Source organism: Nycticebus coucang, chromosome 8, assembly GCF_027406575.1.
Source record: "Nycticebus coucang isolate mNycCou1 chromosome 8, mNycCou1.pri, whole genome shotgun sequence".
Lineage (NCBI taxonomy): Eukaryota > Metazoa > Chordata > Mammalia > Primates > Lorisidae > Nycticebus > Nycticebus coucang.
Window position 1 is genome coordinate 91,856,621 of NC_069787.1, and position 17,574 is coordinate 91,874,194.

Below are 17,574 nucleotides of genomic sequence, written 5' to 3' on the forward strand. Positions count from 1 at the left end.
TGACTTCGATCACTTCCCACCTCTAGACTTATATACTGTTGATGTTATGTACTCTAAGCAGCTGTTGCTTTACCCTAAAAAATACTTTCTTTCCCTTTATTCTTTTTTTTTTTTTTTGAGATAGAGTCTCACTTTGCCACCCCTGGTAGAGTGCTATGGCATCATAGCTCACAGCAACCTCAGATTCCTGGACTCAAGTGATGACCGAGTAGCTGGGACTACAGGTACCAGCCACAATACCCAGCTATTTTTAGAGGTGAGGTCTTGCTCTATCTCAGGCTGGTCTCTCTCAGCCTCCCAGAATGCTGGGATTACAGGCATGAGCCACCGCACTCAACCTTTTCATTCCTTTTCTTTTTCTTTTTTTTTTTTTTTGTAGAGACAGAGTCTCACTTTATGGCCCTTGGTAGAGTGCCGTGGCCTCACACAGCTCACAGCAACCTCCAACTCCTGGGCTTAAGCGATTCTCTTGCCTCAGCCTCCCGATTAGCTGGGACTACAGGCGCCCGCCACAACGCCCAGCTATTTTTTGGTTGCAGTTCAGCCGGGGCCGGGTTTGAACCCACCACCCTCGGTATATGGGGCCGGCACCTTACCGACTGAGCCACAGGCGCCGCCCCTCCTTTTTATTTCTTGTACTTTCCTCTGTGATTGTACCTCCTCAGTCTAAAGATATTTAGATTTTTTTTTTTTTTTTTGAGACAGAGTCTCATGTGAGCTAGGCTGTGGCATCAGCCTAGCTCACATTAATCTCAAACTCTTGGGCTCAAGAGATTTCCCTGGCTCAACGCCCGTAGCTCAGTGGTTAGGGCGCCAGCCACATACACCAGGCCTGGCAGGTTCAAGCCTGGCCCAGGCCTGCTAAAACAACAATGACAACAACAACAACAACAACAACAACAAAAAACCAACTGGGCATTTTGGCACGTGCCTGCATCCCAGCTACTTGGGAGGCTGAGGCAAGAGAACCACTCAAGCCCAAGAGTTGGAAGTTGCTGTGAGCTGTGACGCCACAGCACTCTACTAAGGGTAACTTTGTCTCAAAATAAATAAATAAATCTTACATCTTGGGGCGGCGCCTGTGGCTCAAAGGGGTAGGGTGCCGATCCCATATGCCAGAGGTGGCGGGTTCAAACCCAGCCCCTGCCAAAAATAAATAAATAAATAAATAAAATAAATCTTACATCTAGATTCTTTAAAAAAGAGAGATTTCCCTGCCTCAGCCTCCCAAGTAGCTGGAACAACAGGCACCAGCTCAATGCCTGGCTACTTTTCCTATTGTTTTAGTAGAAACTGGGTCTCGCTCTTACTCAGGCTGGTCTTGAACTCCTAAACTCAACAATCCACCCACCTCAGCCTCCCAGAGTGCTAAGATTACATGTGTGAGCCACCAGACCCAGCTGATATTTAGAAATTTTTAAGAATGCTCTTTAATTTCAGTTTTTAAAAACAGCTTTATACATACCAGACAACTCACCCATTTAAAGCATACAACTCAGTGACTTTTAGCATATTCACAAGATTTGTGCAATCACTATAATCACTTTTAGAACATTTTCATTACTCCCACCCAATACATTTTCTTTTAGTTAACCGTCTGCTGGTGACAGAATCCCTGATTTTGCTTGCCTAAAAACATTTGTAAGTTATGTTCTCTAGGTATGTAATTCTAAGTTGACAATTTCTTTCATTCCAATTAACAATGGTTGTAGTTGATGTGGAAATAACCTAAATGCCCATCAACTCAGGAATGGATTAACAAATTGTGGTACATGCACACCATGGAATACGATTCAGTCATAAAAAAAGATAGTGAGTGACTTCACAACTTTTGTAACATCCTGGATGGAGCTGAAACACTTTCCTCTTAATAAAATATCACAAGAATGGAAAAGCAATTATCCAATGTACTCAGTACTAATATGAAACCCGTAGATGATGTGATACATGTCCACATAGAATTTTGAAAAATTCATTTCAAATCAAGTTGGGAGGAGAGGTAATGAGGGAGGGAGGGGGTTGGGGTGCTCCCACTGAACGGGAATGAGTTGGAGGTGTTTGACTCACCTTTTGTGTGTAGGACATAACCACAAGAGGGACTCTACCTAACAAAATCAATCATTTTGACCTGGTTGTTTGTACTCTTACATGAACCTGAAATAAATTTACTTTTTTTTTTTTTTTTTATTGTTGGGGATTCATGAAATAAATTTACTTTAAAAAAAACAAAAACAAAAAAAAACAATGGTTGTAGTTGAGGCATCTGCTGTGTTGCTTTTTTCCCCTCAAACACACAGGTTCTGCACGTATTGCTTCTTGAAAGGTGATTATGTCTTTTCTAATTTTAACAATTTTGGGGTCTTTTATGTTCTCCAGTTGTATTACATTGCAACTAGGTATGAGGTAGCTCTAAAATTCTGGGGATTTGTGGACTTAAATTCTTAGACAGTCTTCCCTTTACAAAGTGGAACCTAATTCTTCTCCCTCTGAGTGTGAGCTGAACATAACAACTTGCTCCTAATAAAACAGGATGTGGGGCTGGACATACTGGCTCATGCCTAAACTCTGTGAGGCCAAGGCACGAGGATTGTTTGAGGCCAGGAGTTCAAGACCAGCCTGAGCAAAGCCAGGCTTAAGTGGCGGATGCGTATAGTCCCACCAACTTGGAGGGCTAAGGCAGGAAGATAGCTTGAGCCCAGAAGTTTGAGGTTGCTGTGAGTTACAATGACATCACTGCACTCTAGCCCAAATGACACAGCAAGACCCCATCTTGAGAAAAAAGGAAAAACAAAAAAAATTTTGAGGGGTGGGGGAATCACTCCAAGACCAGGTCATAAAAAGTCCCTGAAGTTCCCTTCTGCTTTCTCTCTTGGATTGCCACTATGGGAAAGCCAGCTGCCATGTCATAAGAACACTTAAGCAGGCCCTTCAGAGAGGTCCTGAGGCCTCTCAAAAATAGCCATGTGAGAGCAATCTTAGAAACAGATCCTCCCACCCCAGTCCAGCCTTCAGATGAGGGCAGCCTCACAAGTTAGCACAAGCTACACCCACCCAGGTGAGCAATTCCTGATTCCTGACCCACAGAAACTGTGAGATAGTATTTGTTAAATTCATGAATTTTAGGTAAATTGTATGCAGTAATTGATGATTAATACAATGTGTGAAAACTTTAAAGTAAATTTGTATATTGAACTAGAATAATCATATAAAATACATAAAACATGTACAGCTCAATGGATATTTATAAAGTAAAAATACCTAATGAGTCACCACCCAGATCAAGAAACAGAACCTTTTGGATACATATTTCTTTATTTTTATTAAACTATTTGAGATTTGCTGGTCTTCTTGTATTTATGGATAGTGATTTTCAAAAGTTCTGGAATGTTCTCAAGCATTTTTTTTGTTGTTAAATGCCTATGCCCCATTTTCACTTTTTCTTTTTTCCTCCTGGAACTCCATATGTTGTATGTTCTCCTATCCTCCGTGTCTTTCAGCCCCTTACTCTTACCAATCTGTTTATCTTGCTGAGCTGTATTTTGGAAAACTTCTTCAGATCTAGCTTCCCATTCATTAATTGTCTCTTTGTCTTTATCTAATTCATAGATACAAGGTTTTTAATTGCTATTAATATAGTAGTCATTCTTTATCCATGGAGGATACATTCTAAAACCCTCAGTGAATGCCTGAAACTGCAGAGAGTACTGAACCCGCTATGTTTTTTCTCTAGTTCTATAAACACACCTATGATAAAGTTTAATTTACAAATTAGGCATAGTTAGAGATTAACAATAACTACTGACAAAAACTGTAATAATATACTATTACATACAGTATACTGAATGTTGCAAATACAGTTTCTCTCTCTCAAAGTATCTTATTGTATGTAATATTTTTGGACTGTGGTTGACCACGAATAACTGAAACCATGGAAAGTGAAACTGTGGACAAAGGAGGACTGCTGTATTTTTATTTCTAGAACAGCAGTTTGGTTCTTTTGCAATCTGCTCTTACTTTCACAACTCTCTAGTTCTTAAATCATTTTAAAACATATTTAAATTCTGGGACTGATAATTCTAATGTCTGAAGTCTTTGGGAGTCTGATTCTACCATGTTATTTTTACTGTCCTTGGCTTTTGGTGCTTTGTTGCCTTGTGTGGTAAATTTTTCTGTAAGCTACTCATTTTTGTTTTCTTTCCTTTTTTTTTTTTTTTTAATAACTTGAAGCTCTTAGCTCAAAATGCCTTGCTCCCTTCCTTTGCTGCTCATTTCCAAAAATCCCATCCTCCTAGATTGGGCCAGAATCCACATCAGACTGGTGGGAGGGGTAGGAACTGTGCCCCTCATTTTCATCAGTGCTGAGACAGTACAGCATGAAGTAGTCCAGGTCCTGGTGGAGATGACCCTTGAGAACTCTCATCCATCCATTTTTCTTAGAACTTTATTGGTGAGAATTCTTTGAGGACTGAGATGAACAAAGGTTTGTTCAAGTCCAAGTAGGATCTGCACTTCTTCTATCAAGTGCTAGAGACCTCCACCATTCTGGGACCATCTTAAACTCCTGCTTCATGTTTCTCATGTGCAAACCCACATGAGGGCTAGCTCAGTTCTCAAGGAAGACCTTTTTTCACTTCAATAAGTGGCAAGGTTCAATTTTCCTCTGGGATGCCAGGAGAGTAGATTTATTATTAGTTCACAGAGGGTTCCACCCTTTGGGATCCAAGCTTTACAGAAGGCTTGCCTACTAAAGCCCCTTATTTTGTATAGGTCTTGGGCAGTCTTAAATTCAGGCACCAAGGACCCCCAAAACCAATCCACAATTTTACCTGGTTTGTCAAATACCCCTCAAGGCAAAGGTCAGACTTTGGCATGTTGCTACCGCTCTTACATTTTTGCCCAAGTATTTCTTTCTTTCCTGCTATCTCATTGCTGTATTTAAAAATATGTGTTGCCATTATTTATTGTATTTACCTAGTATTTTTAGTTGTTTCCAAAGGAGGATTAGTTCAGGCAACTATTCTACCATGATGCTAGAAACAGAAATAGTCAGCTATTCCTTCTTCAAGTAGTTTCTTTCTCTGATTTTCCTTTCCTGGAACTCCTGTCAGCTAGAACGCATCTATCAGTGTGGCAAGGTTCTCAATCTACCCTCCATCTCACCCTCTTCATCTTTCATTGTCACTTTCTATATGCCCTCCTCAGCTTTAACTCCTATTTAGTAATCCTTTCTTTGACTCTAAGTTATTACTTAGCTTCTAGTGAGTTTTTGAAATAAAGAATATGGAGGAGAGGGACGGTGCCTGTGGCTCAAAGGAGTAGGGCGCCGGCCCCATATACCAGAGGTGGTGGGTTCAAACCCAGCCCTGGCCAAAAAAAAAAGAAGAAGAAGAATATGGAGGAGTTCTTGTGTCTATTTCTTTCTTTTTTTTTTTTTTTAATTAATTAATTTTTTTTGTTGCAGTTTTGGCCAGGGTAGGGTTCGAACCTGCCATGCTCAGTATATGGGACTGATGCCCTACTCCCTGAGCCACAGGCACCATGTGAGTTCTTGTGTCTAATTACTTTTTTTTTTTTTGAGAGAGAGAGAGTGTCTCACTCCATGACCAGGGGTCTTTGTGCGTGAACCCCAACATGGTGTGAAAACAGCTGGGAAAACTTCACTGAAAATAAATAACTCATGCCAGTTTAAAAGATAATGTCTGGGAATGCCTGGAGAACGCTTACATTAACTCAGGCTGAGTAAACCTAGAAAATGCAGCCCCTGTGATTTCCAACAAAGGTGCATATACAAAAGATAGGGTTGAAGAAATCTTAAGTCCCCAGGAAGACTGGATAGAGAGAGGGAGGCTGGGCAAATGGCAGGGGGTTGCTAACAGACCAAACAGCCCAAGGGATGGTATATTTTGAAAGGGGGAGGGAGAAACTAGTTCTATTCCCCCAGGGTAAGTAAACCAGGTTTCCTAATCTAACTAAGCATCAAAAGTTCAAAGATTTTAAATGCTCCTATCTGTAGAAGACGGCATAGTCCTAATCTAGCCTGTCTGGGTGCCTCCGGGCTCTTTTCATCTTCCTGGATTTTGACAAACCTCCAGGGATTGTCCATCTGCAGGCATTCCCCTGGATATCCCAGGATTGAGGTGGTATGCCCCATTGAGAAGTCATTCTATCTACCTTCCCACACATGACCCTACAGCTCACTGCAATCTCAAATTCCTGGGCTCAAGTGGTCCTCCTACCTTACCTTGGCCTCCCAGAGTGCTAGATTACAAGCATGAGCCACCATGCTGGACTTAACCCTATTCTTGAGTTATGGGGATCATCTGATCATAAAATACATGCTCATTTTAAAGCATTTTAGGATCTGTTTCAATTTCCTTAGGTATAAATTCTCCCACTTGTTGGGTTGTTGGCCATTCTTTAAAGCATTGGATTTTCTATTTTGTCATTTTTTACTTGAGTGCCCATCATCCACGGTAGTTTTTGTTTTCTTTTTCCTTACAGGGCACCCAGGGTCATAAAATCAGAAGCACACTTTTCATTAGCTCTCTAGGCCCTTGTACAATGGGATAACCCTCTCTAGTCCAAGATCTGGTGCTGAATAGGAACTTAGTTACTAGTCACTGGGTATTCACTGCCTATTTCCAACTGTAATCCGAGGAGCTGCAGGGAGTCTTTCATCCTTCATCCTAGAAAAGGAAGCCTAATTGTAGCCCTGACAACCGTGGGCATGTCTGGTCCCTGTTCCTTGTTGGAGTCAGAGTCTTAACCTTATCTCACTGCTCAGTAAAGAAACTGGCCACTTACCACAGCAGACCCCATTTACAGCTACAAGTTTCTGCTCCTTTTCTACACAGGATACCTTCTGAGAGTAGTCGCATAATTTTAACTTAAAGGAATTATTTATTGTGTTAGTGTGCTGGTCTCTGTGTGCACACACTCACTCCACCACTATGACCAAAGTCTACCAGAACTGAGCCTCTGTGTTTCTGTAATGTAGCACAGAAAAGAACACACTGGGTGACTTAGGAGAGAGGCAAGAGGCTAAGAAAAAGCTCTAAAGGAAGCTCAAGGGCATAACCATTCTGGAGGAGATGTAATTCCAGTTGGCCACAGGCACCTGGAGTCAGAGATGATGATATAGCCAGCCAGGCAACCTGGAGGCTCAGCTCCACATAGGACACTCATGGTCCCAAAGCCAGGACTTTGGAAGTCCAAATGTGAAACCCAGCCTACAATACCCCAGTCTTTAGCAAAGTGAAACACCCCTTTCTGATGCTGGGGCCCTGTCCTTGGAGAGCCATAGTCTAGGCCTGAGTTGGGCAAAGTGGGGAAAAGAGCGCCAGGGCCTCAAAACAGGAGTGGACTCTAGTTGGGGTTTGCTGGGGCTCTGTCTCTTCCTTCTCTCTCTCACACTGTGAGGGGATCCACAGAGGACCAGGGTAGGAGCCTCTGCAGCTATCCCACAGAATACTGCAAGGCCTAGGCCTAGAGGAAGTCTTAAAACAACTCTCCCAGGCCCCCTTCCTGTCACCCAAGAGTTTTGAAATGACCTCTACAACAATGGACTAGACCAGAACTTGGTCCCAGATGGTCAGTCCTAGGCCTTCACGACCCCTCCAGCCTCAACATACCCAGCCCAACACTGGGGTTATTCATATTAAGTACCATCTCTACGGCTACCCTGTCTTGGAACCCAAACCCACAGCACCCCAGGCACAGGCAACACCTGACAGGTTTCTGCCACACACAGGGGTTTACTCAACTCTATTTCCACAGATTAAAAAACAAAAGTTCAAAATACATACATATGTACAGACCCAACATGCCCACAGAGTTGTTGCTGGCTCTGCCCTCACTAAGAACAGAAGGAGCAGCTCAGGAGCCCTCACCCGTTAGGGTTTCAGACTTGACAGGGCACAGTTAATACTCTGAAGCCAAACTGGAGGTGTTGGCAAACCCAGCCCCACACTGCCCAAGGGTCCACCTACACGACAGGCTTAACAGGAGCAGGAGGACAGGGTACACCTCAGTCAGAGTCACAGGTTTCTTGTTCGGTGGTGGAGACCACTGCAGAGGCTAGACTGTCATCCTGGCCTTTCAGCCTCTCACCTGAAATGGGTGGCAGACAGGAAGGATGGAGAGGGGCTCAGTGCTCAGGCCACCACCAGAGGGTAGGATCCCACCCTGCCAGGCCCTGCACTTACGAATCAACTCAGCGATGGCCCTCTGGGTCCGCTTTTTTAGCTTCTCCAGCTTCTTGGCTACATCTCTCTTGAGGTCCCTGAAGCAAGGAGGTGGAGGGAGGTGTAAGGCTGAAGGTTGGCCTGGTGACTCCTCAGGCCCCTCCCTTCCTGCAGCCCTCTGGCATCAGGAGTCACAACCATTGCCTGAGGGGGTTACCTAGAGAGGAGGCCAGGATGCTCCTCTCTCTCTCCCCTCCCTATGCCTATTAAAACCCCAGCCATACTTCCATGACCCACTGAGACCAGGGGACTAGCCCCACAGACTCACCCAACAAGGGAAGCTGAACCAAGGCAAGCAAGAATGGGTAGGTCTTCAGGGATCCTCTCTTGGTCTGCCCTGCCCAATCACCATCAGGGAGTGACTTGCTCCAGCCCACTGTGGGCCCTGCTCCTCCTCCAGCCACAGGGTTTCCCCCTCCACTGTGGGCTTCCAGAACTACACTCAGCCTATTCCCTCTGGCTCTGGGTTTCCCAGGACATACACCCATGCCTCTGTTTCATCAAATTAAAAACACCCTCAACTAGTGCTATACTTGACCTAGAATTAGGTAAGAGGGATAGAGTCCCTACCCATGGTCCAAGACACAAGACCTATAGTCTCCTCCTCCCCTGAAGGGGCTGAGAAAGACAAGGAAACTGGGGCCAGAGGGGAACACACTAGTTAGTGGTGCAACAAGGACAGAAAGCTGTGTCGGCCCTTCCCTCCATGCCACCCCTCTCTGTGGTCCCCAGAGGACAAAGGCCGGCCTTGCTCAAATGGGACTGTCTGGAGTAGGGATCTCGCCCTTTCTTGAGGGGCCTCCCCTTCTGCCTAAGTTCTCACCATCATTTTCCTCTCATTGCCCCATTTTATGTCCTTGTCAGCACTTAGCTCTGACGTTAAGGGTCTTGTGTAGCTCTATATCTTATGTCTGTACTGTCTGTCTCCTCACTGTGAGAGGGAACAGCCCATACCTGGCACCAAGTGCCCCCCCAGTCTACAACCATCTTGCATGGGCAAAACTCACCAATCAGGCTTCCGGGGTGCAAGGTTGGCCAGGTCCTGGGGAGGGAGGAGACACAAGTCAGGGCTGAAGTGGTCCAGCTCCAGGGCAGGTGGGAAGACAGGGTAGAGAGGTAGGGAAGTGGGAGAAACGGAAGGAGGAAGGCGGGGATGGGAGCAAGGACAGAGGTGGAAAGGGAATAAAGAGGAGGAGGACAGAGGGAGAGCAGGTAGGGAGGGCAGTGGACACAGAGGCAGAGGAGGCCAGGGCGGCCCCAGGCACTCACCACTTCCTCAATGACCGGCTCCGGCTTGGCCGCCTCCAGCTGCTCCTTCACCTTCTCCTCCACTAGGGGGTGCAAGACAACAATGGAGGCCTGTCAGAAAGGAAGCTGCCACTTTGGAGTGACACTGCCTACTGTGGCCCCAGGGAGAGAAAGAGAACCCAACTTTCCTCGCACCCACCTATCCTTGGCTCCAGCCAGAAGTGGAACCCTGCAAAGGCAACTCTGAAGAAGGGGTCTGGGTTTCCCTGGGATGAAGGTCACCCCAGGTTGCAAGAATGGGACAGCTGGAGGTAGCGTGCCAGAGTCAGTCCAGATGCACCAATGCTAACCCCAGCTGTGAACCCAGCGGGCTGCCTGTACAAAGTGCAGTTTTGTGAAGGGCCTTGAAGACTGGCTTTCCTCATAATCCCAGGGCTCCTGGGCTCTGTGGATGACCTCTGGGCCCTGGCCAGGCCAGAGACACATGTGGCTTTTCTTCTCATCCCATCTCAGGTGTGTGTTCCCAAGACCAGGGGACAGGCAACTCCTGGCTCCACCAAGCCTCCAGGCAGAGGCAGAGCACGGGAAGAAGCCATGTCCCCTCAGAGGACTCCTCTGGGCTGAGAAGTAGACATAGCCTTGGGGCTCTTGGACAGCAGAGCATGGTGGTGGGTCCTGTGGGCTGTATCTGTCCCAGAGGGGACAGATAACCAAAGCACTAACAAGTCCAGACTCTGCAGGCTGCCTCAAACCCCTGCCACACAGTGGCCCCAGGAGTGCCCTCCCTGCCCTGTCTCCTAAAGATGTGGGCTGGGGCTGCCTCTTGACCCCGAGGCCCAGAGCCATTCCTCACCCTCCATTGTCCTGCCCAACTGCTCTCACCATGCCACTGCCCTGCCAGGTGGAGTCCAAACCTTAAAGCAAATTACCAGGGGAGTATCTGGATTTTGGGATGAAGGGGGGAGGAGCAGACAAATGGGTGACACTTTAGTTTTTCACAAGATGCTCTTTATTAATTTATTTTACAATCAAAAGTTGATAACAAGCCAGGTGAGGTGGCTCATGCCTGTAATCCCAGCACTGTGGGAGGCTGAGGAGGGAGACTTGCCTGAGCAAGAGTGAGACCCCCACCCCATAAAAAAAATGAAAAACCCAGGCTTGGCAACTGTGCTCAGTGGTTAGGGCGCTGGCCACATACACCCAGGCAGGCGGGTTCGAACCCAGCCCAGACCTGCTAAACAACAATGACAACTGCAACAAAAAAATACCCCAGCATTGTGGCAGGCGCCTATAGTCCCAGCTACATGGGAGACCGAGGCAAGAGAATCACTTAAGCCCAGGAGTCTGAGGTTGCTGTGAGTTGTGATGCCACAGCACTCTACCAAGTGTGAGACATAGTGACACTCTGTCTTAAATAAAAAACCCAACCGGGTGCCTGTAATTCCAGCAGCTTCCAGAGGCTGAGGCAGTAGGATGCCCACAGCCCGAGTCTGAGGTTGCAGTGAGCTATGACGCCATTGCACTCTGCTCAGGGCACAGGGTGGGACTCTGTCTCAACAAGAACAAAAAAGGCTTGGTGCTAAAGGCGCCAGCCACATACACTGGAACCGACGGGTTTGAATCCAGCCTGAGCCTGCCAAACAACAATGACAACTACAACCAAAAAACAGCCAGGCGTGTGGTGGGCGCCTGTAGTCCTAGCTACTCAGGAGACTAAGGCAAGAGAATCGCTTAAGCCCAAGAGTTGGAGGTCTTTGAGCTGTGACATCACGGCATTCTACCCAGGGCAACATAGTGAGACTATCTCACACACACAAAAAAAGTTGATAACAAAAGTAAAAAATAAAAACAGAGATCCAACAAGGCAGGGTCCAGGGATGTGCATGATTAAGAAGCTCCCTGGCATGAGTTGGGTGGACCTCCCAGAAGCTCATGGTCACTGGGCTGCTCCCCACTTCACAGCAGACAGGTAAGCCCTGGGCTAAGCGGTGCTCTGACAAGACTCCCTCAGGGCCTCTGTCAGAGCATTTGCACATTGCTTGTTCTCCAATAGGGCAAAGCCTGCTGAGGTAGAGAGAGGCAGCCCACCTACCTGCGACAGGTTTGGCCTGGGGCACCCTCCTCCTCTTCAGGTCCTCATCCTCAGGGACATAGTTCCGCAGCCTGAGTTCCCTAAGAAGGCAGCGAGGAGAAGCAGAGAGGGAATCAAGGGTGTGACATGGTCTCAATGACCTCATGTATCTTGCAAGTTGAAATGTTACAAACTCACACAAGCAGGTTACTTCCTGACGCCTCTGGAAAGGGCCTGGTCAAGAGGGAAGACAGAAAAACAGGGCATTGCCAGGACAGGCCCTCCGCAGCCACCGTCTCTGCCACTTGGCAGCAGGACTGGCTGCTACTGTGTTGGAGTGTGGACCTCCTCCAGACCTGGGAAGGGATCCCTAGAGGGCATTCACTGAGTGTCTCCTGGAGTATGCCTGCTTGACAGCTATAGAAAGAGGGTCACACAGCAATCTGAACCCAAGGCAAGGTGCGACTCCCAGCCAGAGTTAGAACTCCTGGGCCAAGTTACCCCAAACCAAAAAAATAGCCGGGCATTGTGTTGGAATCCAGCCCGGGCCCGCCAAATAACAATGACGGCTGCAACCAAAAAATAGCCGGGCACTGTGGCAGGTGCCTGTAGTCCCAGCTACTTGGGAGGCGGAGGCAGGAGAATCGCTTGAGCCTAGGAGCTGGAGGTTGCTGTGAGCTGTGATGCCACAGCACTCTACCCAGGGTGACAGCTTATGGCTCTGTCTCAAAAAAAAAAAAAAAGAAAGAAAGAAAAGAAAAAGCCCATAGTCACACACTAGTTCTCCAAGCCTGCTCCCCTCCCCAGAGACTTCCTACTCTGGGCAAATGCCATGTTGTCCATCAACCTCTAGTGGAAAGGATCTGGGTGTATTGGGTCAAGGGCACGTAGCAGTGAGGAGTGACACATGGACAGGTGAGCACATGCTGGGGGCTTCAGAAGGAGCATGGTTGCCTGCAGCCAGGGGGAACGTGGACGGACTCCTAAAGGAGGCGATGTCCAGGCCTGCAGCTGTAGTGCCCAGGGCCATGACACAAAGCACTCAAGAAGCTGACCCCACTCCATGACTACGGGACTGGCCCATGAGGGCTGTGGAAGAGGCACAACTGTGGAGGCAGCTGTAGCTCAGCGGCTCAGCCCCCAGTAACTCCGCAGGGCAGCAGGGTGGAGTTCCTGGGGGCCGGTGACCCTAGTAAAGGCGAGACAAGGGACACTGGAACAGACACCCAGGCCCTGGCAATCCTGCCAGCCAGGTGAGCCTGGGCTGTGCTCTTCTTTCCCTACTACCTCTTTTAGTCCTTGACTGCAGGTCCCTCAGAAACTTCTGGGCTCCAGGACAGGGAGCGATTTCCCAACAGGAGGCCTCCCACAACCTGCCATCTCCCAAACCCTCTGTCTTAGCAAACTTCCCCAGAGGTGAGGCAGCTGTTGTCTGTGGCCACACAGCTGGCACGTGGCAGGGCTCTGAACATGGAGGCTCTCAGATACCAAATTCATTCCCCCATTCAAAAGCACCACCTGCTCCCTGCCCCCAGCTCATACACCATCTCCTTCCCCTCAGAGGCACAGGGGCTGAGCCTCTGTGACAGGGTGAGGGTGAGTGCAGCACCAGCACTGCCTGTGAAGGACGCCCATGCTACATTCCCGGAAGCCTGCATCCTCTAAGGAACAGGGACACCCCACCTGCCTCCCCACCCCTCATGCCTGCCTCAGGCCTGGGGGTAAAGGTCAGGCCACTGAGGCACAGGGAGAGAAAGTAAGGCATGATTTGGTTCAATGACTTTCATTCACAACAGGGTGCGAAGAAAAGAGGAAGAGAAACTGAGTGTGGGAAGAAAACTTAAGGGATTGAGGAAAAAAACAGTCATCCAGAAACTATCTCCGAGGTTCTGTGAGAAATGGGTAGGAGAAAGGAGTCCAGTGGGAACTGTACCAAGAACTCACCCATACACTCACCACCACCCCCCGCTGATGCGCATGGCTTCAGAAGACCAGCAGGAATCAGGACAGACCAGCAGGGGAAAGGAGAAGCCAGAGAGGAGAAGGCAGTAGCTGTACTGCCCGCTGTGCCCTGTCCCGCCCCACAGCAGAGCACTGGTAGAGCCGTGAAGAACACCTGAGCCCCCCTCATCATGGGAAGGTCCTGTTCTGGGCCTCAGTTTCCACTTCTGTAAATATGGAGGCCGTTCTGGGTGTGTCTAGCTCTATCAAGCTAGGGTCAAGCCCTCCCCGAACTCATCTTTGAGAGGTAATGGAGAGACTCTCCCACCCCATGCCCAACTAACTGCCCTCCCTGGTGATCTCCACCACTGCCAAAGGGCAAAAGTCTCTGGCAGAGGTCATGAGGCCCTAGGTGGAGGATAGGGGCCTGGCCTTTCCAATACAAGCTTAGAATTCAAGTTCCTTTCTTCAAACAAGTTAACACCTGATAACAGATGTATTTTTTTTTTTAAGAGACAGAGTCTTATTTTGTCGCCCTCGCCCTCGGTAGAGTGTTGAGTGTTGTGGCGTCACAGCTCACAGCAACCTCCAACTCCTGGGCTTAGGTGATTCTCTTGCCTCAGCCTCCCAAGTAGCTGGGACTACAGGTGCCCGCCACAATGCCCAGCTATTTTTTGTTGCGGTTTGGCCAGGGCTGGGTTTGAACTCGCCACCCGCCGTCCTACCCCCTGAGCCACAGGTACCACCCCCAACAGATGTATTTTTAAAAATCTGTTTATTGGCCTTGGAAATATATCAAAATGAGGATTTATCAACAGTTTGATATATTTTATCAACAAGGATTTTAGAGGTTGTCATCATGAAGATAAGGAAAACGCAACAAAATGCCCCTGACATCGGACATCTCTCTCCCATTAAAATTATGTCCTTTTTGTTTTTACAGTTTTTTTTTGGCCAGGGCCAGGTTTGAACTGGCCACCTCCGGTAAGTGGGGCCAGTGCCCTCCTCCTTTGAGCCAAAGGCACAACCCAAAGTATCTGTCCATTTATAAGCAGTGGCTGAAAAGGTGAGAGGCTGAGCAGAGCTTCCTACGGTCTCATGGGGCTGGAGAGATGTGTGTTAGGGCAACAAAGAGGAGGGTTCTGGCAACCCCCACCTACTTTCTGTTGTGACTACCCCCCCCCCATAAGCCCCATCATAAGAACAAGGGTTCACCTGAAAAAGACCACTCTTCTCAGGGACTGAAACATAGCTTGGTTTCAGCACAGTTTTAACTGGCCTGCTCTTTGGTAGAGGGGACAATGTAACTGGGTATTGGTGAGAGGAAGCTTCTTTGTCAGTCCTGAAAGGGTGGGTCAAGGTACCCCTAGGCTAACTGTCTACGAGAAGGTAGAATAAATTCACTCTGGAGGAAAATAAATTATCTAGAACCTCAAATTATCTTTAGAATTTTTCATATGCAATACTATAATATCCAAGATTCAATCGAACCATGAGAAAAAATAGAAATATACTCACAGGAAATCCAGATATTGGAATTATCAGAAATAAAATTTTAAATACTTATGATTAACAAAAGTTCAGGAAAGGAGATCACAAGATGATTTCAGCAGAGAAGTGGAAACTGTAAAAATTAATTGAATGGCCAGGCACAGTGGTATGCATCTGTATTCCTAGCTACTTGGGAAGCCTAGGAGTTCAAGTCCAGCATAGGCCACATAGTGAGACCCTGTCACAATTTAAAAAAGTAACAAAAATAAAAAAAGTTAATCAAATGGAAATTATACTACTAAAAAAAATAACCAAAACTAAGAATTCAATAAATGAGCTCAACAGCAGTTTAGATACAGCGAAAGAATGGATTAGTGAACCATAGGATATAAAAAATATCCAGACTGAGATACAGAAGAATGAAGTTGGTAAATACAGAAAAGACATAAAAAACATACGGAACATGGTGAAAAAAGCTAACATACAAAGTGCCAGAAGCGATATTAAAAGAAATAATGACTGAAAAATTTACAGAATAGGCCCGGTGCAGTGGCTCACGCCTGTAATCCTAGCACTCTGGGAGACCGAGGCAGGTGGATCGCTTGAGCTCATGAGTTCAAGACCAGCTCTGAACAAGAGCAAAACTCCATCTCTAAAAATAGCCAGGCATGGTAGTGGGTGCCTATAGTCCCAGCTACTCAGGAGGCTGAGGCAAAAGGATCGCTTGAGCCCAAGTGTTTAAGATTGCTGTGAGCAATAACACCACGGCACTCAACCCCAGGGTGACTAAGTGAGACTGTGTCTCAAAAAAAAAAAAAAAAAAAAAATTATGCAGAATTTATTAAAGAATTAGTCATCAAGCCATAAATTAAAGGAATATTATGAACCCCAAAGAAAAGCACACTTAGGCAAATAATTGTTAAACTCTAAAAACAAAAGACAAAGACAAAATTTTGAATTAAACATACCTAACCTTCAAAAGAACAACGAAACTGACAGCCAACGTCTCGAGTGAAATTATGGAAACCGTAAGACAATGGAATAATACCCTGGAGGTACAGAAAGAAACTAAAATGCCAAACCGGAATTCTACATCTAGTTAAAAAGCCTTCAAGAGAAAAACTTTTCCAGATAAAGCAAAGTTAGTAGGAGAATTAGGCATTAGTAAATCTGTCACTAAAGGGAGTACTTCAGGCTAAAGGAAAATGATCTTGGCCAGGTGTAGTGGCTTATGCCTATAATCCTAGCACTCTGGGAAGCCGAGGTGGGTGGTACCCCTCGGCTAACTGCTCACAAGTTCGAGACCAGCCTGAGCAAAAGCAAGACCTCGTCTCTACTAAAAATAGAAAAACTGAGGCAAGAGGATCGTTTGAGCCCTAGTTGGAGGCTGCTGTGAGCTATGATGCCGTAGCACTCTACCCAGGGTAGCAGCTTGAGACTCTGTCTCAAAAAAAAAAAAAAAAAAAAAAAAATCTCAGGTGGAAGCATGGAAGTGCAGGGAAAAAATGCACCAGGCAGGGTAAATACATAGATAAATTTAAATCAATAATGACCGCATGGGGGGTGGGGGGGGCGCAAAAAAAAATAATGACTGCATGGGCAGCGCCTGTGGCTCAAAGGGGTAGGGCGCTGGTCCCATATGCCGGAGGTGGTGGGTTCAAACCCAGCCCTGGCCAAAAACCACAAAAAAAAAAAAAATAATAATAATGACTGCATAAAATAGCAATAATAACTTGTAGGATTTAAAATGCACCAACAATAGCATTAAAGGCAGAAAGAGCAGCAAATGGCATTAAGTGTTCTAAGGTCCTAGCACTATATGGGAAATAATAAAAGTATTACTATTTTGTATTAGACTTTGATAAGGATATATGTTGTTACCCTTGTGGAAACCTACTAAAAGAAAAGAAAATGAGTATATAATTAACAGGTTAACAAAGAAAAGAAATGGAATGATTAAAAATCAAAAATTCAAAAGAAGACCAAGAGTTAAGATAAAAAGGAAAGTCAAGACAGTCAGACAGTAAGACAATAGGTTTCCACATAAAGCAGGCCCATGCTGTTGACCTGGGGAGGGGCGCCCATTACCACTGTCTAGTGCTATCTAAGTTCTTGGAGGCTGTGACTAACAGCACCAGCCAGACCAGTAGGGCAGGTCAACACCCAACAACTTGTTAGCAGGCCAAGAAATGCTGAAGCAGCCTGCACGCATGAAGGAGTCATTGGCAACTGGAAGCCACCCTTCTAGAGGCCCCTGGAGCCAAGTGCTGGTTCTGCTACCCCCATTTTAGAATAAGGAGGTTACTGAGGGGAGGAGGTGCTAGAGCCCTAGACTTCCAACAATATAATGTGGGTCCAAATCTTGTCATGGCTGCATTGGAGTCCACATGGAAATCAAGAACATTTGTCTTTCATCAGGCCATGTTAAGAGTGACACAGGCTGTGGACATCAACAGTGAACAGAGCTGTGTCTTATAGGACATGCTGCTGTCCCAGAGGCCCCTCCCCAGATCCTGAGAGCTATACTTGCTGGGATGGAAGCATGGCTGACTTACATACAGGCTAAGATGGGAAAGCACA

The 17,574-nt window shown here is 46.7% G+C and overlaps 1 protein-coding gene across 1 annotated transcript in view; it reads right to left on the reverse strand.

The window, feature by feature from the left end:
• Positions 1-4,984: 4,984 nt before the first annotated feature.
• The window catches only part of CCDC12 (coiled-coil domain containing 12), a 60,193-nt gene continuing 47,603 nt past the window's right edge, over positions 4,985-17,574 (reverse strand). Inside the window, exons 3-7 of the mRNA XM_053600460.1 lie at positions 11,584-11,663; positions 9,513-9,574; positions 9,251-9,285; positions 8,205-8,281; positions 4,985-8,109 (exon numbers count right to left, since the gene is read on the reverse strand). Coding sequence (XP_053456435.1) covers positions 8,027-8,109; positions 8,205-8,281; positions 9,251-9,285; positions 9,513-9,574; positions 11,584-11,663 — 337 coding nt within the window. The 3' untranslated portion in view covers positions 4,985-8,026. The remainder of the gene's footprint in view (positions 8,110-8,204; positions 8,282-9,250; positions 9,286-9,512; positions 9,575-11,583; positions 11,664-17,574) is intronic.